At 37.6% G+C, this 27,783-nt stretch overlaps 2 protein-coding genes across 2 annotated transcripts in view; one reads left to right on the plus strand and one right to left on the minus strand.

Moving 5' to 3' along the window:
* The window catches only part of LOC126601767 (uncharacterized), a 40,435-nt gene extending 12,937 nt beyond the window's left edge, over window positions 1-27,498 (minus strand). Inside the window, exon 1 of the mRNA XM_050268526.1 lies at window positions 27,370-27,498. The gene's annotated coding sequence lies outside the window, so the exon portion shown is untranslated. The remainder of the gene's footprint in view (window positions 1-27,369) is intronic.
* Window positions 16,360-17,438, plus strand: LOC126603032 (uncharacterized mitochondrial protein AtMg00810-like). The gene is made up of 3 exons (XM_050269798.1): window positions 16,360-16,387; window positions 16,726-16,967; window positions 17,145-17,438. Exons 1-3 carry the CDS (start codon window positions 16,360-16,362, stop codon window positions 17,436-17,438), a joined length of 564 nt encoding a protein of 187 aa, XP_050125755.1.
* Window positions 27,499-27,783: the final 285 nt, after the last annotated feature.

Raw genomic sequence — 27,783 nt, forward strand, 5'->3', positions numbered from 1 at the left:
TCCCTTAATTTTTTCAATAACTTTCACATGGTCACATCTTAAAGTGGCACTCAAAATATGTTCAAAAAATTAACCAATAAAATTAAAGAACAAACTTAAAATAATAAATTATTGAGTAGGCTAAGAAATAACTTTCTTCAGTTGGAGATAATATAGAAATATGGCCTAACACTATTCATTAAAAAATAATTTCTTATAAGGCTATAATCTGGACGGGGACTAAACATAACCCATTCGGTTGGAGATGATCTTACAATACTATGATAGGCAAATGAGACTCCACATCTTTTTTTTTTCTTTAATACTAAATGATCCTATGTGAAGGATGATAACAAAACTAAAAAGTAAAAGTAGACGTTACAGATTGAAGAAAATAATAAAATAGAATTTTACTTGTTTTGCTTAATAATTTGGAATCACAATTTTCTTTTTTACAAGGCAATTGAGTAGGTAATATGGCACGTTAGCCTTCATTGTGCAATTTTGCCGACTTCCTACTATGTTGTTTTTCTCTCGCTAAGTAATTTATAAAAGAACTAATTTAGCTTGTCATGCGTTACCTTTTTGTTTTGGTCATTAGATTAATTAAACGAAAACAACAAACATAATTAAACAAAGTTTGTATATCATTTTCTTCAAAAAAAAAAAAAAAACTAAATAATGAAAGAGAGACATAATTTATTGCGCCAAAAGAGGCATGAACGTTATATGACAGAACACATGGTTGTGTACAATTGATTTTTTTATTTTTTTATTTTTTTATTTTTATAAAAAAGGTTATTAATCGGGAGAGATTAACACATATGTGACATGAAGTCATCGCCAACAATGTAGGGGCTATAGAGGGCGGAGGGCTGTGATTCCTCTCTTTAAAAGATTATTTTTCATGTATAATCTCGACTATATCTTTTCCATCTACAGTTGTACAGGGTTATACAATAATAGTTGTATTTAGAGAAAGAAGAAAGAGATAAGAAGCCTAACGCAACCTCTACAAAAGTTACATAAAAAGTCGGCCAGAAGGCTACTTATAGCAAACACTGTATATTAAAATATAGACCTTGCTAACTAAGAAATAAGCCTTTATTGGAGACGAACTTTGCACATTTGCGGGATAAAAGTGACATATAACCTTTGGTTGGAGATGGCTTGACACATAGCACGTAGAGATCGTGGTGTGAAATAGATACACACATAGTAATCATATAAAATGACACATGGCATTGTAGAAATAGTAATTAGCAGGGAAAAATAATCTGCGATCGTAAGATAACATCTTGGTGAGGCCGATCAGACAAGTGGCCTATTTGATTAATTTTGCAAGACAATGAGACTCCATCATGTTAGAAAGTTGCCCTAAAAACTCAAAAACTCCTTGTAGTATGGCCTAACAGGACAAAGAATGACATAACATTTTAAAGCTACCCCTCTATCTAGGAAGAAAAAGAAAAAAAAAAAAAAGAATGGTTGATCGACATTGATTGAAAGAAAGAAAGTCATATGTGCATAAATGAACTTGTGAATCTAAAACGTTGTGGAGTCTCAAGTCACTTACTTTGACTCCACGATTTCTTTACCCTAAAGCTCAACAAGATTGAATGTAAGAAAGAGATGACACGAGACTAAATAGATAGTTTGGTGGTTCAATTTTCATGTGCTAAATTGAAGCTTCGAAGGGATGGCATGCTTTTAAGCCTTGATCAAAGGGGGGTTCAAAGTTCCTTATCATTTTGCTTAGATATCAATCCACATTTGTGTATACATTATTGGGTTTGGAACTTTGGATTTGTCACTTTCCCCAAATCAGAAAAGATTGGTCTACTTTTATCCAATTTCAAAACCAATTTAAATGCAAAAGCAAAACAACAAATTAAGTGGACCACACGGCGTCATGATCTGGACACTTGGACAGACCACACTACCAGTACCAGCTGAGCTCTTGAAGGGAGATTTTCTCTTCTCCTATTCCTATTCCATTCTCTCATTTTCTTTCACATATTATTTTTTATTTTATTATTTTTATGAAAAAAATCAATATAAAATATTAACGTGGCTAAACCGTAACTTTTCAAATAGAAAAGGAAAGAAGGGGAGAGAATCCTCCTTCCCCTTCGTGTTATGCTGATGCCGCTGCCGCTGCCGTTGTTACAATGTGTCCTTCCTTGCGTCCAAAAGAAGGAATGCCCATGAGAAGGTAAATCCTATTTTGGCATATAAATTAGTTGCGGTCCCGAAATATTGGATATTTTGCTTAAGGAAAAATTAGATTTTCATTCCTTTTTTTTTAATTAATTAAAATTTTATTTATTTTTAATTTTTATTTAAGGTTTCTTGGTTTTAATTAACATCATTAATTATTTTAGTAATAAAATATTTTACATGTCAAGATAATTAAATTTTATTTTCTAAATATATTCATTTAGTGTTAGAAATATTACATTAGATACACACACACACACACACATATTTATGGCTAAATTTTGAATCATATATTTTTATTTTTAGTTTGTACCTATTTTTAATTTGCAACCCTTTTTTTAATTATACCAATTTTATTTTCTATATTTTCAAACTTTTATTTGTACTCATTTTTTAAGAGAGTTTTAACGAAACACTTTCTGTACTGTTCACTTTTAACGAAAAACTATATTTTTACCTTTCTGTGGTACTATTCACTACATCTTTATTTGTCATTTTTCATTTAACCTTTTATTTGTACCAATAATTTATTAATAATGTACCTATTTGTCTTTAAAAATGTACCACTTTGTTATATGTAAATGTACCAATTTTTGTTTTTGTAGGTATCCTTTTTTTAGGTAAAATGTACCCATTTTTTCATATAAAACGTACCACCTTTTTTTGTATAAAATGTTCCAACTTTTTGTATATAAAATGTACCATAAAGATTACCAATTTTTTGCATGTAAAGTATCATTTATATAAGTAATGAAAAATCATGGGTTTATATAAATATAATATATCTTAATGACAATTCATGTCATTAAGATAAATTATACTTTTTTATATAAGTATTGTTTATACCATATTTAGGGCCTCGTATTTAGATCTCGTACAAATACTCGAGGGACTTAAATGTAATTATGTGATAAAGGAATGGGCAAATATGTAATAAATGAGGAGTCCTTATTCTATAAAAGGACCATTCACCCTCAGAATTAGGGGAGGCCATTTCCTAAGGCTCCTCACCCTCTCAAAGCTCTTACTCTCAGAGCTTTCTTTCTCCCTCAGATAAATACATAATTAGTGTGGACGTAGCCCAAACCTTGGGGTGAACCACGATACATCTTGTGTTATTTACATTACTTGCAGATTCACGGTCGGATTTACGTTGTTTCAAGACCTCCGGTTTTGTGCATCAACATTTGGCGCCGTCTGTGGGAAACGACACGAAAAGCTGTGTCGGTTCTCTTTCATTTTTTTCACCTCCGCTGTGAATCTGTAGAAACCCATGAACCAAAGTCACTGCAAAACCCAAGGGACACCCCCTCTGAAAAATCCCTCTCTCTATCTAGTTTGTTTCACAACCTTCAAACCAAAGCTCTCACTTTCTCTCTCATAAGAGGAATCTCCAGAAGAGAGAGAACAAAAATGTAATCCTTCAAGCATTCTCGATTGAAAGTTCGAATCTTTTCAAATGGGGTGCTGTCTGGTCATCGCCGTCACCGGATACGACGACAAAGAGGTCCATCAGAGAAAATCGAACGGGAAATCAACGAGCACTGTCGCAGCTCGACATCCCGACGATAAATATCGTCGATTCCAGCAGAGGTTTAAATCAAATCGACTCGGAGGAACGAGCTCGAATTGAGCTCCCCAGAAATCGACCACTTTGGCCTCGTCGGAGAAGGCGAGTGCGAGTTGTACTGGCGGCACGTCGGCTATGCATGGCGCTGCAGTTGCCTGCGTGTGGCCTCCGAATGTATATGAGGAAAAGTCAGTTGTTGAGCCAGGTCCTGGCAGTGACAGCAGTGAATCATGGTAGTGGGGATTCTTCTCGGCTTTGAGTCGAGCGGTGCGAATGCGGCGTGATAATTCTTCTCGGCTCTGAGGAGCTTCAGAACCTACAGTAGCTCAAGAGAGCGGCGACCTATGACTACAAGAACGACCCCAGGTGGGCCGACTACTGGTCCAACATCCCCATCCCTCATGACCCGATAATACCTCACTCTACATGGGTGTGCGGGCCTCAGCATCCAATGGTTTATTCAACAGCCTTCAGTATCAAGCAATCGTGGTCAAGGGTCATGATTCCATGTGTGACTCTATTAGTATCACTGTATTTGTCGATTAATTATTATAGATAATTTGTTACAGATACAGGATGGGCTTCACGTGGAGGTGACAATGAAGCTGCAGCTTTTGGTGCAATGGGGTCTCTGATCTAACTCCATTGTTTCTACTCACTCCTCTTGGCTCAGAGACACTGTAAAGATTAATTAGGTGCACATGCATGACAGAAGTGCACAGACAGACAGAAAAAAGAAAAAAGAGGAAGAGTCAGCTTATTATATGTGCACAAGAAAATGGAGCAGGGCCAGGAGGGATGAGACAGAGAGAGGCGCAATGGGAAACAAAAACAAAAGCAAAAGCAAAGCAAAAGAGAAAGCAAAAGAGAAAGTAAAAGCAAGGAATAAACACCTCATCAGAATGATGTGATTTGCTTTTCTTGTTTTTGTATGATGTGATGTATTTTTCCTATCTTTCGGAGACATCTGTATAAACCCCCATCAGAGGGTAATAAAAATTAAAAAAAAAGGCAAAGCTGCTGCTATTACCACCAACCAGGTGATCAAAAGTACGCCCAGTATTCCAAAATTATTCGGCAACCCGTCGCTATTACCACCAACTAGGTGATGAAATGTACAACCCGTACTCTAATATCATTTGGCAACTAGCCATTCATGCCACCAATTAGGTGATCAAAAGTACGCCCAGTACTTCATATTATACATGAGCATTGCTCATGTCAATCATACATAAACATTCATGAGCATCACTCATATCAATCATACATAAACATTCATGAGCATCACTCATGTCAACATTCATGAGCATCACTCATGTCAACATCCATGAGCATCATTCATGTCAATCAAACATTCATGAGCATCACTCATGTCAATCAAATATTCATGAGCATCACTCATGTTAATCAGCTTCAAAAGCTTCATTTACAAAAGCTCTAGCTTCGAAAGCTTCATTTATAGAGCTACAACTTTAAAAGCTTCATTTACAAAAGCTCTAGCTTCAAAAGCTTCATTTACAGAGCTCCAGCTTCAAAGCTTCACTTACAAAGCTTCAGTGCAGGGTATACAAATACCGCCTCCAAATAACCACCACTTCGGCCCATACATGGATTCAATTTGAAGTCTCCAGCCAACAAACTCTATTGACCGAAGACTTGGGGGACTACATTATGTACCATATATTGGGCCTCAACTAGGCCTCATGAAAAATACTTGGGGGACTCTAGCCCATCATTCATGTATTGAGGAGCGAGCCCTTATTCTATAAAAGGGACTTCCTCACCTTCATTAGAGAGCAATGTCGCTAGTTGAGCAACCGTCTCGCCGTGAGCATCACTCCTAACCCATCACTTATGTATTGAGGAGCGAGCCCTTATTCTATAAAAGGGACTCCCTCACCATCATTAGAGAGCATCGCTGCCTACTGAGCAACCGCATCGCCGCGAGCATCAACTCTAGCCCATATTTATGTATTGAGGAGTAAGCCTTTATTCTATAAAAGGGACTCCCTCACCTTCAACGCCATAAGTTGAGCTAACCAAGGCAAAATAAGCCACGAGCCGAGCAGCCTCGCAGCATGTGCTACTTCTAGTTGAGCATCATTTCAGATTGAGCACTGCCTCATATCGAACATCAGTTTAAAAAAACATCTAGTTACTTCCGCCCACACATGGACTGAATTTCAAGTTTCCAGCTAAAAGACTCTCTTGACTGAAGACTTGGGGGACTACTGTTTATACCATATTTAGGGCCTCGTATTTAGATCTCGTACAAATACTCGATGGACTTAAATGTAATTATGTGATAAAGGAAGGGGCAAATATGTAATAAATGAGGAGTCTTTATTCTATAAAAGGACCCCTCACCCTCACAATTAGGGGAGGCCATTTCCTAAGGCTCCTCACCTTCTTAAAGCTCTCACTCTCAGAGCTCTCTCTCTCCCTCAGATAAATACATAATCAGTGTGGACGTAGCCCAAACCTTGGGGTGAACCACGATACATCTTGTGTTATTTACATTACTTGCAGATTCACGGTCGGATTTACGTTGTTTCAATCCCACAAATCATGAATTTTATTTAAAATCTCATTAATATAAGTAAATACAAATATCAAATATCCAATTTTAATTTAAAATTATAATAGCCTACACAGAAATAGATTATTGCATTAATTTCAGTGACTTCGAACGAAAACTAAAAACCAAAAGATTTCAATCAAAGAACGTTGATAAATAGGGATTTCATCTAAAGTCACCATTTGCTTAATTAGATACTAGTATTCATTTTCTTTTGGAAGAACAATAAATACCGGTATTCATTTTCTTTTGGATAATAATAATTAATTTACCCTATGGATAGCACTCTCATGTAGCATCGCCATTAAGGTTTAATATCTAACACCATCTCTCTCTCTCTCTCTCTCGATATTTGTCTAACATTTGAAGAGGAGTATTTTTTGATAAAATCCCTATTCGATAATAAATTTATTTGTTTTCTTTTACCCTTGGTATGAGGACAATTGTATTCAATCACTAAAAGAAATACAAACGTGGAGGGGGAGCCTCAGATACACCTCACATACAAGTTGAGTTTGTCGTGTAGAATTATGGATTTCTGAATTAATAACTTACAAATGTTACAGTATATATAGGATTGACAAAATTTATATGTGGAAGGAATCTTAATATAAATACAAATATAAATTCCATTCTTAAAATTAGGAAGAGGATTTTTTGTTTAATTAATTATATTCTAACATTCTTTCTCATGCATTTTTGCTAGCCTATTGGGGTGCGTTTGTTTGGCCCCCTTATCCTTCACCGACTGGACATGATTAAAAGTTAGTGTAGTCTCGTATTTGTTACTTGCAAGGACTAAATTTAATGGTATTATATGGGAATCAGCTCGACCAAAGGCCTCGCTAGACGGTCTTAGAGAGACCTCCCAAAAAGCAGAGAACTGCTAAGACCTTTGCTTTGTATGCTCACGTCATCATCTTGCTCGATGACCAATCCTCTCATTCTCTCTCTCCCCCCTCCCTTGCTCTATCTCTTTGCACTGACAGCCCCATCCACCGCCTATATCTCAAAATTTGATTACCACCCATCGATAGGCCGGCTCAATCCGAGATAGTTCAGTATAACAAACACACTTTTAGAGTTTAGATAAGAATTTGCTAACTGCCCAAAGTTTCTTCAAACTTTAAATTAAAAAAATTGTCAAGAAAATTTATATAATTGATGGTGAAGAAATTGAGAGACAGTATATGACGTCAAATTAAAACCATTAGCATTTTTAGTTGAGAAAATTGGAGCATTGATTCTAAATTTTAGTCTAAATGGAGCTTTAGTTGTTGAATTAAAAACTGTGAATATTGGCTGCCTATACCTGTCACAATGTTTTTTTTTTATCTATTATATTTAAGGGGAGGGGAAGGGTTCGAAACTATTACAATAATTTAGGTGAGAGGAAGTTGCAAACTCAGGACACATGAGTGGAAACATGACACTTTATCCACTGGAATATTGGACCACATGCCTATACTTGTCACAACGTAAAGCAATAGTCACTTTAGATAACTCCATAATTAAACTTCCGTCTACTATTTGCACATTTAAAACCTTAAAACTAGACCTGACAATTTCTTACACGACTTGTTAACACGACATAAAATTAACAGGTTTCAGATCGACACGGTAGTGAATTAGGTCGTTATTGGGTAAGCTGATAAGCACCTGTTAAGATAACGAGTTGGTCTAGGTATACACGTGGGTAATGTGACAGCCCGTCCCAGAAATAAATTATGGATGGCGTGAAAAGACGATGTTGCCCTTAGACGTTGAATTTTTCGTGGTAAGTGTGTGTGGTTAAAATTATGGAAGTGGACCAAATAGGTAAGTTCCTATTAATTTGGAACCATTTGCAAGTGAGGAGATAATTGGTTTTGATTGGGTGTACAATTTTGGACCACACAACCCTATCATTTCTCTCTCACTCCCGTACCCTTTCTCTCTCATAGAACTCTCTCTCTCCTCCCTCTCGGTTTCTCTCTCTCCTTCGAACCGTACGGACAAAGAACAAAACCCTTGCAAACTTTGCAGATCGAGGATTATAAAGTCACCATTGTGTTCGTGAGGACCCTACGAGCACATCCATACCCATTTCAGGTAAGAACTCGTTTGATATCACGTCGAAATCACGAGCACCGAATTAAGCACTGTTCATGAACTTTTTATTTGTTGGTTTTTAGGACGATCCAAGCTCACAGCGAGCTCTAGGAGGTTCCCACGAAGCTCGGAGTGTTTAGTTGCGTCGATTTGGACGTCGGGATCACGAAGTCCCAAGGTGACCGGTTTTTGGGAAATTGCTCCGACGAGATTCAGACGTTTTTAAAGGTTTTTTTTAAGGTATGGACTTCTTCCTCTCTTGATTTAGAGCATGTAGGAAGAAATTTGGGTCAAAATGGTGAAGAAATGGCCGAGAAAACCTGAGTTGCAGGTTTACCTAGTTTCCGGCGCCGGTGGCACTGTTCCGGCGTCGCGAGGTTGAAGGTGATGCGCGTGGGCGCGCGTAGGTCTGTGCCACCCACGGCACGTGGGGGCGCGTGCGACTCTAAAAAATTATTTTAAAAATTCCTCGACGTTCGTGACGTCGAGTAGGTCACTGTGGTATATTCATATACCCAATTTGAGCACCGTATGAGAAGTTATTAAGAATTGTTGGTTAGGTGCTTTAAATAACGTTTTATAGTTATTTTGCATATAGGTGAAAATGTGAATTGACGATCCGACCGTTGGATCGTCACCAAACTTTGATGCGTCGTAATAGGTAATAATTGAGGATTATAGGAACTTACGGATTCGGATTCGGGAATCCGATTTACGGATCTTCCGGAATTGGAGTTGTAAGTCCATAATATAGAATTTTAACCGTCACTTGGTTTTGATAATTGCCGGAGATCCGACCGTTGGATGGTAAGGAAATTTTAGGATGTTGTTCTAGGGATATATTGTGGACCTCTGGAAGTTATGGATTGGAAATCTGAGTTGCAGATCTTCCGGATCGAACTGCGTAGTGACGTGTTTTATATAAGTTATATTCTATTGATATGAATTCTGAGGTTGAATTTGATTATTGTTCTAGGCGCCGATCGTCATGACGCCTTGATGTGTTATGCTAGGGAGTTGTAGGGCGAATTCCAGGTGAGTGGGCAGTTTTGTTTTCGTATTACTTATATACTACTGTTTTTCCCAGAAAATGCATTTATATGAAAATATGTTTTAAAATGCCATGCATGCAATTGATGAGATATTTGAATTGATAATTGATGCATATATGTGAATTGACGCTGTGGACGCACATGTGAGTTTTTACATTATTCATACAATTTATTGATGTGAATTGTGTTGAGAGCTCATAACCTGCACCCCTGGTGTTAGTGCTTATATTATTCACCGCACCGCACGCTCACCTTGCATCGAAGTAGGTGCATGTCGTACAGACCATGAGAGGGTTCCGACATGCCAGTCGTACAGACCATTAGAGGGGTTCCGACTGGTAGGTGACCTTAGATTATGTGCACAGATGATTGATGAGAGAAGCACTAGAGCGTATTATTTCACCATCTTAGTCGTACAGACTACTATAGGTAGTTCCGACTTATGTGCAGTGTAGTGCCGTACATGTCACAGTTGGTGACTCCGGCAGGGCCGTACATGTCACAATTGGTGCCTCCGGCTGGATGGGATATTGAGCTATAGAATCAGCCGTACAGAACCACTGTAGGGTCTCCGGTTGATTTATTATTTCACCTGATTTATATCGATGCATTCATATTATATTTTGGCATGGCATGGCATATTCTTTCTGAAATGTTATGTTGATAGATGGTGAGCTGAGTTTTGATGATTTATATATTTATGTTTTTATAATAAATTTCTGGGAAAGTATACAGGTTTTACGGCGAGGGGTTAGAAATGTTTTAAATGAAAGGTTTTCGAAAAGCTTTGTTTTGCTGACCCACTCAATTTTGTTTTGCACCCCTCCAGGTTCAAGTTAGCAGAGCTTTGGTGGCCACGAGGAATCCAACGGTGTTCTGACAGAATTCACAAAAGTAGGATTCACCCTCGGGTGTTATATCTTAGTAATTGTATTCTTTAAAGCTTCCGAACTGTGTAAATGGTTACGTCACTCTCACGTGACGGCCAACATGCCCTCCTTTGGGACGGGGTGTGTCAAGTAACCCATTACACGACAAGAACAATATTAATTTATAATTTTAAACTACTAAAAAAACACACTATAAAATATATTTATGTGGCAATGTGGTATGTGCAAGTTCTATAGAATATATTTTTCTTAAGAGGCATTCGATCTAGATGCTTGGTTTTTGAATTTCTTAGACTAAACATTTAAGACTTTTAAAGATTTGATCAAACTCGCTACTTTTCTACAATTTTAATTAGTAAATTTCAAATTACACAAATTATTATTATAATTAATTTACTAATTAAATTCAATATATAACAAATTCCTAAAATCTTGCAAAAGAAGATATTGTTAATTTTTGTCGCATTAATTCAATATATTTAAAACAAAACAAAAAGAATAAAATCTCTATAATAACAAAACAAAAAAGTTCAATTGTGGGTGCAAAAAAGGCGATTTTTTAAGAAAAGAAAACCAAACGGTGATAATTTAAACGCATCATTGTACTCCAAATGATATTACATAGTACACACACACACATATACATGCCCATATATATTAAAAATAGCATACCAATAATTTGGTACATTATTAGTACATTATGTAATTCAAATTTGTTTACAAATTAGTATTTTGATATGTTATTCATTTTTTTATTTAGATACTTAGCAAGCTACTGATATGTTTATATTCTCATAATTTTAGTATGTAAAAGTTAATGGCAAGTTATGTTTCACCCTAAAACCTATCAGTACATTTAAAGCCAATATGGGTATATTTCAATTTGGCATGGGTACATTGCAATTTAGTTCGGTATGAATACATTTTACTTTAGGATATGTACGTTTCAATTTGAGAATAAATTGTATTGGTGCATGTCAATGTTTATTTTTAAAGAACAATAGTACATTTCGATTCAATCATACTTGAATTTCTAGAGACGAAAAAAAAAATTAGAAAAAACCATTAAAGACAATACTTGCAATAATGAAGAACAAAGTATGACATGACCGTTAATTTTAATTGTAATTTTCTCATTTCTTAATGTGTCGGGTCATTTTACCTGTTAATTTTAACGAGTAAAATAACACGACCTATTAAAATAACAGGTAATACACGAACATGACAAACACAACCCCTTTGCCAGACCTACTTTAAACCACCGTAATTGCAAATTGCTAATTGGTTTGACTCGTGTAGAATGGCTGTAAGTAAAATCCATCATATATTACTAGCCTAATTAAACGATTCATCCATCTGCTTCGAACTGTGACTGTCGATACACTTGAAGCAGTATAGCAATATGATTCATGTACAAATTTAGTAGTCCAAGTAATTACGTTCCACATTCTTTCACTTATATGAAACTTAAATCTTGTTTGGACCGTTTATTCAACAAGAAGAACTTGTATGTCGTGGTTACACTATTAAGGTGGCATTTACCATAATACAAAAGACATGTATTAATTTACCTCTACGTATCTTTGTATCATTGACACGGGACTCCACCCAATCGGTGCACTCATATCATACGCAACCAGCAACCAGCGACCAGCGACCAGCATACCTTCCTTCAATTTATTTGCTTGTCTGCTGGATAGTGGGGGTTGGGGAGTTGGCACGGTTGTGGTTCAGACAAAGATTGGCTGCTAAAACTTGTAAGTCGGTGCACCATTTTAGAGCAGCACCCGCACCGGCATGCAGTAGTTGCGCATGCCGACAACCGACTAAAAATATGTAACACGTCCAGACGATCATTGCTTTTTCATACCAAATTTAGCAATGGCAATACTTTGCTCACAAGCTTTTACATATGCTCACCTGCCAATTGACATGCTTTCCGTGGACTCAAACTAAGGTCCATCTTTGGATTTTAATTTCCTTTTCCGTTTTTGTTTAGAATTTGTCAACAAAAGAAGCCCAATGTCAAACCCTAACTTGGTAACGATGGATCTACATAATTTGATATCCTCATTACATGTTTTATTTAGCTTAGCTAGTGATAATTTAAATGTAAGTAAGAGTCTTAGATTTGCCCATTTTACATTTCTCATAATATTTTCAATATATATCAATGAAGAGGGAAGATTCAAATTTGACACAATAAATTTTTGAAAGAGAAACATTATAGTATACAAAATCTAAAACTTCAAACGGTAAAGATAAAGAACTCTAAGATCATGACAAGTGTCAAAAGATGAAGGAAAAAGGTGGTTATGGTAGTTAAAACAGTTAGTAGAGATTACTTAGTGTGTAAGGAAAGTCACATGTATATATATACTTGTATTATGTACCGTAAGAAGAATTCATTGAATACAAAAGGATATTTAAGCTATAATTCTCTCTCTAATTCCTTCTCTCTCTCTCTCTAGATTACATAGAAAACTCCATTGATGTTCTTCAAAGGTTGAAGGTTAACATGTTATCTTCGCCGACCTTTTGATTATGAAGATTTTTGCTGCTTCCGCTCTCGATATTTGAAGTTTTAGTGTTCTGCTTTGGTGTTCATTGCTGCTATCATCAATCTTTGAAGTTTTGCGTTGAGCCTCGTTTCTTCCATCACTCTGCACAGTGTATGCAACCATGGCCGCCAATTGTTTGATGAAATGTATGACTCAGACTTTACATGTTGAATTGATGATTTCTTTCTGAATCTTGATATTGATTTGTGATCTGCTTTTCTGCAATCTTGCGACTTCTTTTGAAACCCTAGAATTTTCAATTTCTTCTTCTTCTTCTTCTTCAAAAAAAAAAAACTCCTTGAATTTCTCTTACATTTTGCACAACAATGGTGACGGCTGCACAATTGAACATTGTTCAATCTCCAATCATGAATCTAATCACAAATGTGTCTACTTCTGTTACTGCCAAACTGGATGCTACAAATTACCTTGTTTGGCATTATTAACTTCGATTGCTTCTTGAAAGCCATGGCATTTTAAGCTTTGTGGATGGTTCTCGATGCTGTCCTACTCGATTTGTTGAAGATGCTAACACTGAAGGTGTTGAGATGAATTTCAGATTTGGAAAATGCATGATCGTGCATTAATGCAACTTATCATTGCCACATTGTCTCCTACGGCTATGTCTTGTGTGATTGGTTGTTTGAGTGCTAATGATATGTGGATTAACCTAAAAGATGGGTTCTCTACTGTGACCAAAGCTAGTATATTTCAGTTAAAAACAGGGCTGCAAAATATTAAGAAAGGAACAAATTCAGTTTCTACATATTTGCAACGCATTAAAGTTGTGAGAGAGCATCTCTCTGCAGCTGGTGTCATATTTGAGGATGATGATATTGTGATATTGGCACCGAAAGGTTTGTCTTATGAGTATAATACCTTCAGGACAGTTATAAGGGGCAAGGAGAATGTCATCACTCTAAAGGAATTTCGATCCCAATTATTGGCTGAGGAAGCAATTGTTGAAAATGGTTCGGTTTCTGAGTCTTTTGTTACTGCAATTGTTGCACAAGATATATCTAGCAAAGGCAAAGCTCTTATGCTAGGAGAAGGCTCTTCAAGTGGTCCCTCACAATCACAACCATATAATTATGGTTCAACTAATATTGGCTATAATGGTACCTCATCAAACTACAATGGTGGTTATACTTCAAATGGTTTTCGATGACGTGGAAGGGGCAGGAACAACTTTTATTCCAATTCCCGGTATAACACAGGTTCTTTTAATTCGAGTGCTGGCATCCTTGGACTTGCCAAACCTCATGTCTCCATTTGTCCTGAGCATGGTTATGAAGTACCTACATGTCCGATATGCAACAAAAGGGGTCGCATGGTTGCAGATTGCTTTCAAAGACACTCCTCTACATCTGCACCATCCTCTAAAGTTCAGTGTCAAATCTGTTGGAAATATGGACACACTGCAGTTCAATGCTATCATCGAGGAAACTTCACTTATCAAGGCAGATCACCACCTTCCAATCTTTGTGCAATGCACACTACATTTTCTCCTTCTGCACCACAAGAGCAGTTCTGGATTGCTGATACTGGGGCTACTTCTCATATGACCTCAGATCTCTCAAACCTCAATATGGAAACACCATTTTCTAGCACCGATACTGTGACAACTGCAAGTGGCTCAGGTTTGCCCATCTCTAATATAGGTTCCATTACTCTTCATACCCCAAAGTATGATTTTGAGTTAAAGAACATATTACATGTGCCTCAGTTATCACAACATTTGTTATCCATATATAAACTATGTAAAGATAACAAATGTAGGTTCAGTTTTGATGAGTTTTGTTTCTGGATCCAGGACAAGATCACATAGAGAATCATTCTTCAGGGGCTGTGTAGAGAAGGTCTATATCCCATACCCTTTCACATTCCACAACATCTCACAACTTAAGCACAAAAATACAATGCATCATTTCAGCAACAAACCTGCTATCTTGGTAGTCAAGTTAAAATAAATTTGTCGCACCAAAGATTAAGACATCCTTCTGACATTGTCACTTTTGAAATGTTAAAACAATCACATATTCCTACATCTTTAGATCATGTGTTTTTTGTTTGTAAATCGTGTTTGGAAGGCAAGTTTGCTAAGCTTCCATTTCTGTTTCCTGCAAATAAAACTCTCCAACCTCTAGCGGTCATTCATAGTGACGCTTGGGGTCCTTCATCCACTGTTTCCATTGAAGGTTACAAATTCTATGTAAGTTTTGTGGATGAATGTACCATGTTTACCTAGATTTTCCTATTAATGAATAAAAGTGAAGTCAGTTTTCTGGTTACTCAATTTTCTGCAACTATGAAAGTGTTTCAAAGTGATGGTGGGGGTGAATACTCCAAACACAAATTCAAACAATACTTACTCTAAAAGGGTATAATTCATCAAAAGTCAAGTCCCTATACTCCCTAACAAAACGGTCTAGCTGAAAGGAAGCACAAACACATACTTGAAATAACCATTACTCTCATTCAAACAGCATCCTTACCACATAAATTTTAGTTTCATGCTTGTGCCATTTCTGTTTATCTCATCAATAGAATGGCATGTCAAACACTACAAATGTCCTCACCCTTTCAATGCTTGTTTGGAACACCACCCTCTATATCTCATCTTAAAGTCTTTGGTTGTGCTTGTTTCCCACTTTTAAAACAGTTGAATTCTAGTAAGTTGCAACCTAAAACTTCACAGTGCATATTCATAGGCTATGCAAGTCAATATAAAGGATATCTTTGTCTCAATCCTCTTACAAATAAAATCTATGTTTCTAGACATGTTTTATTTGATGAGACAAGCTTTCCTTATTCATTCATCATTACATCCAACAATGCATCACCACATACTCCATCCACATCACTACAAGTCCATCATTCATTAGTCAATTCTAATAATACTATCATTTCACCAATTCTAATTCGAGCTCCAGAGTTTTCACCGATATCCCTGCTAATGCCTCAGAGTCTTCATCTTTTCCTCCCACTAATGCCTCAGATAGTTCCATGTTCATTCCCCTTACTACTTTGGGATTTGTGGAATATCCTATTCCTCATGCATCACCTTCTTCCTTACCTATAAAAACTACACAGTCCTTGATCCCCGTTGATCCAGATTTTCAACCTGAAAATCTTTCAGTTGTCCTTCCAATACCTCCAGTGAGCTTGCAACCTATGCAAACTCGATCTAAGAGTGGCATATATAAGAAGAAGGTGTTTTCAGCTACAGTTAAGTCTTCTGTTCAAGTTTCAGAACCTGCAACTTTTAAGTCTACTAGTAAAATACCAGAATGGATTGTTGCTATGGAAGAAGAGATCACTGCATTAAAATCTCAGCATACTTAGTCTATAGTTCCATTGCCACCTACCAAAAATCTAGTAGGTTGTAAGTGGGTTTATCGAATCAAAACCAATCCCAATGGCTCAGTGGCAAGATATAAAGCCCGGTTAGTTGCAAAAGGCTATAACCAATATGAAGGTGTGGATTATAGTGAGACTTTCAGTCCTATAGTAAAACCTACCATTGTTAGGTTAATTTTGGCATTAGCAGCTTAGTTTAACTGGTCATTGAGACAATTGGATGTGAATAATGTATTTCTTCATAGAGATCTGCACGAAGAAGTGTACATGTCTTAACCACAGGGCTTTGAAAGTTCATATCATCTTTCTAATTATGTTTGCAAACTTCACAAGTCACTATATGGTTTAAAACTAGCTGCCCGAGCTTGGAATGAAAAGTTTACAAGTTTCTTAACAATATTGGGATTTAAAGCTTCTCTGACAGATCCATTATTGTTTGTGTATCACATTCATCATGGTACTGTGGTTCTTCTTTTATATGTGGATGATATTATCTTAACTGGAAGCTCATCTCAATTGATTGATGCAGTTATCATAGCTTTAACTAAGGAGTTTGACATGAAAGATTTGGGACATTTACACTACTTCTTAGGGTTGCAGATCACATATCAGCCTGATGGTCTCTTTGTTTCACAAACTAAGTACATCAAGGATATGCTAGAAAAGGTTGATTTACAAGATTCAAAACCTTGTGTCACACCATGTTTGCCCTATCATAGGTTGTCTAAATCAGAGGGTACTCCTTATCACAGTTCACACCAGTATCGAAGCATTGTAGGAGCCTTGCAATACTTGACATTTCCACGGCCTGACATAGCTTTCTTTGTCAATCAATGATGCCAGTTTATGCATAACCCTATGGACTCCCATGTTGTAGTTGTCAAGCGCATTTTAAGATATCTCAGTGGCACTTTGCATTATGGTCTTCAGTTTCAAACTGGAAAGTTGCAATTACAGGCCTATAGTGATGCAGATTGGGCAGGTGACCCAAATGATCGACGATCTACTTCTGGTCACATTGTCTATTTTGGTTTGAGTCCAATCTCTTGGGCATCGAAGAAGCAACATACTGTTTCCAGGTCATCCACAAAGGCAGAATATAGAGCATTGGCCATAGCAGCGGCTGAGATAGCATGATGGATAAGGCAGTTATTATATGATCTGTGTGTCCCAATTTTCATTGCATTAGTCATTTATTATGACAATATCTCAGCGATTGCCTTATTGTCTAATCCTATTTTTCATTCAAGAGTGAAACATATTGAAATAGGCTATCATTTTGTGCGGGAACGAGTCATTCACAGAGATCTTCTTATGCATCATGTGTCATCAAAAGAACAGTTTGCAGATATATTAACAAAGGGACTGTCTGCACCTTTGTTTCAGCATCATTGTTCTAATCTTATGCTTGGTTCCTCCAAGCATATGATTGAGGGGGGATGTAAAGATAAAGAACTGTCAGATCATGACAAGTGTCAAAAGATGAAGGAATAAGGTGGTTATGGTAGTTAAAACAATTAGTAGAGATTACTTAATGTGTAAGGAAGTCACATGTATATATACTTGTATTATGTATTGTAAGAAGAATTCATTGAATACAAAAGGATATTTCAGCTATAATTCTCTCTCTCAAATTCCTTCTCTCTCTCTCTAGATTACATAGAAAACTCCATTGATGTTCTTCAAAGGTTGAAGGTTAACACAAACTACCAAGTAACTATATAGATACCCATGTTCAGAAGTAGCCAGACAAATAAAAAGATCTAGGAAAATGTAGGTTGTTTTTGGCAGCTATAGTTCGAGTCTTGATGTGTAGTCTGACTCGCATAATCTTTTATGGCTGTAATGGTCCTCATCCTTTCGGAAGAGGGTAGGTGCCTCGCATGCAATCATTGTCGAAGAGCTAATCTTTAGCCATTTGAGAAAAAATCAATTAAAAAAATGGATTCTACACCACTGCCGAAGAGCTAATTTTCGTTTCATAAGCAATATTGGGGAGCGAGTAACTAAACGCATAACCAACTAAAGCTATAAATCATTTGCACAATTCTTGTTTCAGAGAATAAAAATTAAATTCATTTCAGCGTTCCCAAAATAAAAGAGTAATATTTTTTTTTTCAAATGTGACCTATTCATCTCACTGCTTAATAATTCTAAATGACAATGTTTTCCTTCCACCTATAAGTTATAGAAAAAAAAAATTCAAATAATCATAACAAAACTTCTTTATGTGATTTGCTGAGAGGTTCATCGCCTACTCTAAAACTTTACGATTGGCCCTACTCCCAACTTTGAAAACTATATATTATAATATATTTTGTCCTATTTTTAGTTATTATTTATGGTTATTTTGGTTGAATTTTGATTCTTTGTTATATATTTCAATTGTACGACATGCAAATCTACTTTGAGCAAAAAGTGATCAAATGAAGAAATTTTGGAGTAATTCCAATTGGAGTAGATCTGTGATGATTATATCAAAATTCCAAAATTTAATCCACAGCCGTTTGACCGTGGTGAAGAAGAAAAGGTCCAGCGCTTAGCTTTCCTAAATTGACATTTCTGGACGTTTTGGGTATTTTGAAGGTCAAGATGTCATATTTTGAAGAAGGTTCCTTCAAATGATTTGTTAAAGATGTCTTAAGCTTTTAAAAGATAGCTTTTGGGACCAAATCAAAGTTGGTTTGGTTGGTCAAAAGTCTGATTCTTTCTATCGTCCAAATTTGAGTTTAAATAGGAAATCTATTATTTATTATTTTATTATTTTACTTAGATTTCCAGATTTATTAGAAAGCCTTGTTTAGGTAGGATAAGGAATAAAGCACTCTAAATATAGTGTATTGTACATTAGTGTTCTCTAAATATCATTCTGGAGAACTTGGCTATGCTTTGACGATATATATTTTTCTTTCAAGGTGTTTTCCATCCAGTCTTTTAATAATATTTTGCTTTTTCAATAAATTCCTTTTGCTAGGGCGATCACCAGCTTAGCATGAATATGTAGTTTCTTATCAATTTGCTTATGAAATTATGCATGTTTTCTTTGAATTATTAATCTTCGTGTTTAAACTATTTATATGTCTTGATGACTGGCCACCATTACATTGTTTATACAAGTAATTGGTTGTAGCTCGGTCGGAATATCTCCAAATGATTTAGTAGGGCTTCTTGTGATTGATAATTATAATTCACTTAGGGCGAATATCACGCTCTTAAGGGTTGCATGGTTTTTCAAAAGGATTTTGCTAAGCTTAATTAGTCTTGTATATTTACATTTGATCTGAATATTACAGACCCATTGCATGTTAGATATAAGTTCTTGCCTGATATCACAAGGAGAATATGCATAAGAAAAACCTAACCTTCAAAGTTACTTGTATAATTCATAAGTAATTGGTAGAACTACATAGGATTGTTAATGGCGACGGCTAAACCCTAGGGCTTTTTACATTTGATTTTTCCAAAACTATTTTATTTTCTCTTTGTTGCCAAGTTTTCATTAAAATCAATTTTAATTATTTTATATCTTTTTATTTTAATTCACAATTCTAAAACATTTTCAAAACTTGTTTTAAATGATGAAATAAGGATTAGTTTAAATACAAATTGTTGATGCACACAACCGGAGGTCTAGGAATAACGTAAATCCGACCGTGAATCTGCATGGAATGTAAATAACGCAAGATGTATCGTGGTTCACCCCAAGGTTTGGGCTACGTCCACACTGATTGTATTTCTCTGAGAGTATTTATGAGGAAGGGAGTGTGAGAGCTTTGCTCTAGATAGGAGAGGCTTAGGGGTTGTGAGGGTGAGGAGGCCATTTTATAGAATAAGGGCTCCTCCCCTAATTGCATATTTGCCCCTTCCTTTATTACGTAATTACATTTGAGTCCCCCGAGTATTTATACGAGGTCTAAATACGGAGGCCCTAAGTATGGTATAAACAGTAGTCCCCCAAGTCTTCAGTAAAAAAAGTCTTTTGGCTGGAGACTTGAAATTCAGTCCATGTGTGGGCTGAAGTAACTAGATGCTGTCTTGAACTGATGCTCGATATGAGGCAGTGCTCAATTTGAAATGATGCTCAACTAGAAGTAGCACATGCTGCGAGGCTGCTCGGCTCGTGGCTTATGTTGCCTTGGTTGGCTCGGCTTTGTGGTGTTTAAAGGTGAGGGAGTCCCTTTTATAGAATAAAGGCTCATTCCTCAATACATGAATGATAGGCTAGAGTTGATGCTCTCTAATGATGGTGAGGGATTCCCTTTTATAGAATAAGGGCTCGCTCCTCAATACATAAGTGATGGGTTAGGAGTGATGCTCGCGGCGAGGCGGTTGCTTAGCTGGCGGCGTTGCTCTCTAATGAAGGTGAGGGAGTCCCTTTTTTAGAATAAAGGCTCGCTCCTCAATACATAAGTGATGGGCTAGGAGTGATGCTCGCGGCGAGGCGGTTGCTCAGCTGGCGGCGTTGCTCTCTAATGAAGGTGAGGGAGTCCCTTTTATAAAATAAGGGCTCACTCCTCAGTACATGAATAATGGGTGCTCTCTAATGAAAGTGAGGGAGTCCCTTTATAGAATAAGGGCTCGCTCCTTAATACATAAATAATGGGCTAAGTCCCCTAAGTATTTTTCATGAGGCCCAGTTGAGGCCCAATATATGGTGTATAGTGTAGTCTCCCAAGTCTTCGGTCAATAGAGTCTGTTGGCTGGAGACTTCAAATTGAATCCATGTATGGGCCGAAGTGGCGGTTGTTCGGAGGTGGTATTTGTATACCCTGCACTGAAGCTTTGTAGGTGAAGCTTTGCAAGTGAAACTTTGAAGTTGGAGCTCTGTAAATGAAGCTTTTGAAGCTAGAGCTTTTGTAAATGAAGCTTTTGAAGCTGATTAGCATGAGTAATGCTCATGAATGTTTATGTTGTTTAACATGAGTGATGCTCATGGATGTTGACATGAGTGATGCTCATGAATGTTTATGTATGATTGATATGAGTGATGTTCATGAATGTTTATGTATGATTGACATGAGTTATGCTCATGTATAATTTGAAGTAGTGGGCGTACTTTTGATCACCTGGTTGGTGGCATGAAGGAGAGTACGGGTTATACATTTCATCACCTGGTTGGTGGCATGAATGGTTAGTTGCCAAATGATATTAGAGTATGGGTTGTACATTTCATCACCTGTTTGGTGGTAATAGCGGTGGGTTGTCGAATAATTTTGGAGTACTAGGCGTACTTTTGATCACCTGGTTGGTGGTAATAGCGGCAGGTTGCCGAATAATTTTGGAGTACTGGGCGTACTTTTGATCGCTTGGTTGGAGCTATTTTGGGCTTATGGGCCTTCGCCCTCTACACAACATTCCAGCCCATTTATTTTGGGCTTTGCTGTTTTTTTTATTTATTTTTTATTTTTTATTACCCTCTGAGGGGGTTTATACAAATGTCTTCGAAAGATAGGAAAAATAAATTACATCGTACAAAAATAAATCCGACCCTCTGCTCAATGGGTCACGCCCATAATTCCTTTTTCTGCATGCCAACACCACTGCAATTATGTCTGCTTCTTTTTATCTTCTTTTGCTTTCTCAGAAAATGGGAACCTATCTTTTGATCGAAGTTGGCAATCACCAACTTTTCCAGCTCTTTTGAGGCATAAAGAAGGGCAGCACCACCACCTATAATTCCTTCCTATTTCTTCTCTTTCTTTTGGCAGATGGCAGACAACACAAAGGAGAATAATAATAGAAATATTGATAAGAAAACTTATCTTCTTCCTGTTTTCCACCAGTGCTCATGGTATTCGCAGGAGATGGGATCTGGGTCGCGACTGCCCCGACCGTGAGGACCTTCATATTGGTGGTGATGAGTATATTCACTGTTTTTTTTACCATACTTCATCCATCTATATCCATCATCAAGTATCTTTGCTTTCTCGCTTGAGAAGTGGACCCTGCAACAAGTTCCGGCCCGAACCCGATGCGAGCTAGGGCTTGATCTTCTTAAAGCTGTTCTCAGCGTCTGCAGCTCTCGGAGAGGCACCATTGGTGATGGCCATGGAATTGGGTGGATCGAGACGATCGAAAGCCTGAGAATTTTGGGAAATTTTTTAAGGGCTTCTAAATCAATACTTATCACTTCTACTAACTTAGCAGAACCATCTGCCACATCTACCATCACAATTTGAAGAGCTAGGTTGTCTGAGGGAAGGCTAGCTTTCGCTTTCTCCAAGTTCCGAACTCTGGTTTTAAATGAGAAACCCTTGGCTAGCAGCTGCTCAACAATTCTTTTACCAGTATTTCCAGTGGCACCAGCCACACATATTTTCTTCTTCCTAATCACATTAGTCTCAGTTGAACTTGTCTCTGTGACTTCAACGGTCAACTGGTGGCACGAATGGCTGTCGGCGAGCCTGGAACGGAGCGATTTGAGGCGTGAGAGCTCTCGGTGGAAGTCAGAGTCTGGAGCTGACGGCGCGTACTTTACCGGAACGATGGTGACACGTCTGATGTGGCACGACGGCGAGCTCGACGATAAAGAAGAGGAAAAGAAGAGAGAGTGTTTGAACAATTGTCTAAGAAAGAAGCGAGGTTTTCTAACAGAAATGGAGATGATGAGCTGCTCGAGCTCGACTTTGATGGTTAAGAGCGGCTAATGCTGCTGCTGCTCGATGCGGCCTCTTCTCTGATCCATTAGCCCTCTAAGTAATTTTCAAGTTCACCTGGTGTGGAGCCCTGGGGAAGACATGTATTTTTGAACCAACAATTGTTTTCTCCTCACCCAGTGAAAAGTCCAAGTCCACTGAGTCAAAGTAGTAGTCAGGCATTTTGTAATCCTTCAAAAATATTTCCTTTGGTGCAGCCACTTTGGATTCTTTAACTTGTCAGATCAAGTTTTCTGTGGCAACTGAACAGATTAGCCTCCTGCTCCCTTGTTTGTCCCTCTTGTGTGATTTTGCAGATTCACGGTGGAGTGTGGTGAGGTTTCCATGGTGGTGAGATGAAAAATTGAGAGAGAACCGACATAGCTTTTTGTGTCATTTCCCACAGACGGCGCCAAATGTTGATGCACAAAACCAGAGGTCTTGGAACAACGTAAATCCGACCGTGAATCTGCATGGAATGTAAATAACGCAAATTATATTGTGGTTCACCCCAAGGTTTGGACTACGTCCACACTGATTGTATTTCTCTGAGAGTATTTGTGAGGAAGAGAGTGTGAGAGCTTTGCTCTAGATAGGAGAGGCTTAGAGTTTGTGAGGGTGAGGAAGCCCTTTTATAGAATAAGGGCTCCTCCCCTAATTACATATTTGCTCCTTCCTTTATTACATAATTACATATGAGTCCCCGAGTATTTATACGAGGTCTAAATACGGAGGCCCTAAGTACGGTATAAACACAAATTATTCATATCAATCTCTGTGGAGAGCGATCTTGCTTGAGCTGTTATACTACAATTACCTTGTTCTCTTACAAGTATTTTTAAATGTCTTTATTCTTACTTTTGCAGGTGGTAAAAATCCTATAATTCCCTCTCAACTAATTCATTGCAACCCCTCCCAAATGATTCATCACAACGAAGGATATGTTATGCTATCACTCTTATGAACATTAACGAATACATAATGATTACGATAATGACATTGTTCTATTGAAGCAGAAACAATTTACTAGTCTAAAAGTCGGTCCAAGTTGGCGGGTATGAATATTTCCATTTTTTTTCAAGCTGAAAGAACAAAACATAAAATCAAAGGTATAGATTTCAAAAGATCAGTCCGCCTCCTAGAAAGCTATCTTGCCTACGCCTCCTCCTAGTCCAAGGTCTTTGAGGCTATCTATACACTTTCACTTTGGAAAATAGTCGAATTTAAAGGATTGAGATCCACTATAGATCTCTGTATTTGGAGTCCGTGAATCAAGAGATTCAGATTATTCAATTTCAATCCTACGGGCCTCATTAATCTGTCCCACTAGCTCACTTCACAAAAATCCAAAAACTTGAACAATCCAAATCTCTTTTTCTCTCTGTCCTTGAGTTCCAGACATAGAAATTTAGAGTAGATCTCTTTCCGAATTTAAAAGGATCAAAAGGTTAGAGTGGAGGCTGCGTGATTTTCACGTAGGTATTTTTATTTGCTTTCGGTAAAAAAAAAAAGAAAAAAAAGAAAAAGAAAGCAAAAGTAAATTTTGGTTTGTTGAATTATGACTTTTTCTTCATGGGTACATGAATCATAACTTTTTGGTTTGTGATGAATGACGGATTACCATATTTAACCACCTAGAGTGTTAGAGGCAAGAGATTATCTCTTGCAACTAATACACATTTTTAGTGGTGTCGCCACTTTATTGGATGTTCACCACGTGTTCAAAACTCCATACCTTTAAATAGATGTTTGTCATTTGGTGTCACCAGTTACCTGAGCATATTTCTTCATAGACACCCCCAAAAAAGCTAACCTACACTAGTAGTCTCTATGGTTTACTCGGATTTTTACTTTCGTTCCTATAGTTTTTCTGTTGTATTTTCGTTCTTATAGTTTCATTTAAGGGACTTCATTTAATTAACACCTTACTAATCTTTCATGGGGAGTGGTTTCTGCACTCCCAATTCACCTCTTGCACTCTCAAATATATATATATATATATATATATATATATATATATATATATATATATATATTTATTTTTTTATTTTTTTTTTCAAAGCAAGGGAGTACAAAAGGTTAAAGGGAAGTGTGAAAACCATTTCTTAAAGGCAAAAATCCTTGTGTTAGTTTTTTCATATGAGAGGATGTGTCACAAATGGATGAAAATCTCAACTTAGCTGATAAATTGGAGAAATGTGAAAGCAAAATGAAGACAAGGATAATGTAACAAAAAAAAAAGTACAACTAAAGTTCAAATTCAAATAAACTACATAAAAATGATAGACCACTAATTCAATTGACTTATTTTTTTGTTCCAAAGTTTTTTAGTGTAAACTATAAATTAAAAATATAAACTTTAAACGTTTAGGGCATGTTTGATAACTATTTTCTTTAAAGGAGAGACGAAGTAAATCGATATGAAGCATTCCGTTGATAAAGAGCAAGCATGCATACAAATATTTGCAATAGAAGGTAAAAGACTGAAATCTATATAAGTGCTAGTAAAAACAAACAGCCTACCATTAACACAAAAGGGAAACCGAGGAGAAGGCAAAATCAACCCATTTTAGGCTGGAACATCACCATATGGGTATCAGGCTAAGCATGGTTCCTTGAGAATGGATGAGAATCCTCTCCACATCCTCACCTTTGTGAAGGCTCCCTCTTGTTTGTTTATTTTGACTCATGTATATGCACATATTTGTAACTTGTCAGAGATATCAATAAATAAGCTTTGCTTCATTTCAACGTATTGTGTTAAATACATCAAAACCTTCTTCACTAAGTTCTTTGATTTTTTTTCTTTTGTTGAAGCTTGTATGTTGAAGCTTTGTGAGTGGAGCATGTAGGTTGAGGTAGTGTTCCCTTAATTTCCCGAGTGAGGAAAACTTCCCACTCAGTGACTTGAAAAATCCAAGTCACTGAGTAGGGTCGGCTATATGAATCTTAGAACGCCATTGTGCTCGGTCCTGTGTCATGTCATCCGTTAGATCCAAGTACTCTAAGTCTTTTCTTAGAGTCTCTTCCAAAGTTTTCCTAGGTCTTCCTCTACCCCTTCGGCCCTGAACCTCTGTCCCGTAGTTGCATCTTTTAACCGGAGCGTCAGTAGGCTTTCTTTGCACATGTCCAAACCACCGTAACTGATTTTCTTTCAGCTTTCCTACAATTTCGGCTACTCCTAGGATATCCGAGGTAAAGTAGGAGTAGCTGAAATTGTAGGAAATCTGAGAGAAAATCGGTTACGGTGGTTTGGACATGTGCAAAGAAAGTCTACTGACGCTCCGGTTAGAAGATGCGACTACGGTGGTTTGGACATGTGCATATACATGAGTCAAAATAAACAAACAAGAGGGAGCCTTCACAAAGGTTGCTTAGGAGAAGTCTCAGCAGTCGGTAGAGCCCCAGAAAGAGAAGGCACCTGAGGGGGATCATTCGGAGCCTCAGTACTGGACAGAACCCTAGAAGGAGGAGGCATCAGAGGTTGATCATTTGGAGCTTCATTACGCGGTACAGCCCCAGAAGACGAAGACAATAAATGCCTTTGGAACAAACCCACAAACCGCTAATGATCAAGTAAAACCTGACCATCAGATTCCTTCATCTGGTCAAGCTTCCTCTTCATGTTTGTAGCATAGTCATGTGTGAGCCGGTGTAACTGTTTATTCTCATGCTTGAGCCCTCTAATCTCCTGTTTGAGACTCATCACTTCAGCCGCCAATGATTCAACTTGGCGGGTTCGAGGAAATAGGCGTTGGGCCATATTAGACACAGAACCTGCACACTAAACACTCAAAGCCAGAGAATCCTTAACAACCAACTCATCAGACCGTTTGGAAAGTAGTCTGTTATCTTTGGGAGTGAGAAGGTTCCTGGCCACCACCACAGCGGTCATATCATTCTTCATCACGGAATCCCCAACGGTAAGAGGACCAGTAGGGGATAAGAAAGATGGGCGCCATATGTTGTCTGGAGAAGGTGTGGCTGCCTCTTCAACAAGGTTCAAGTCAAAACAATGGTCGGAGGGGCCAGACATTTTCAAAGGTGTTGAAGAGAGAAGAGGTCGGACAAATCAAGATCTTAGAAGTGCAAGAAGGGAGCTTCTACTGGTGGAGATTCAAGTGTGCTTTGGAACTTAATGCCAGCCTCTATAAAAATCTGCACTCGATGGAGCTTCAGAAATTGAAGAGGCGCCTGCCTTGAAATCGAAGAGGCATTTGCTTTCTTAAAAGCTGGGCTGCTCAGAGACCACGAGGGCCGATCTCAGAAATCGAAGAGGCGTTTGCTTTCTCAAAAGCTGGGCTGCTCAAAGACCACGAAGGCCGATCTTAGAAATCGAAGAGGCGCTTGCTTTCTCAAAAGCTGGGCTGCTCAGAGACTACGAGGGCCGATCTTAGAAATCGAAGAGCCAATCTTAGAAATCGAAGAGGCACCTGCTTTTTCAGCCTTGTCAGCACCTGTCACATGCACACTCAGCTTTGCTGAAATTACGGGCATTCTGTTGAAGATTTCTGGTGAAGTAGAAAGCATGTGAATCTTACTGTTCAATCATCCACTTTCCACACGCACCATCAGCTTATGGGTACCACATATAACTTTGCCAAAGATCTTTGACAAAGTTTAGACACATGAAACTTGCAGCTCCCACTACATCGCTATGACCAAGAAGGGTAAAAGAATAGCAAAGAAACAGCACTAACAAAGTTTAGACACATAAATTTTAAGGTCTAGCTACCATATTATTACCCACAAGGGTAAAGGAACAGCACCACTACTGGATAATTGGAAAGTCCCTGTGTGTCAACCTCTGTGCTCCGTGGCAAGGTAGACTAGCAAACATGCCCAAC

Source organism: Malus sylvestris, chromosome 15 (assembly GCF_916048215.2).
Source record: "Malus sylvestris chromosome 15, drMalSylv7.2, whole genome shotgun sequence".
NCBI lineage: Eukaryota > Viridiplantae > Streptophyta > Magnoliopsida > Rosales > Rosaceae > Malus > Malus sylvestris.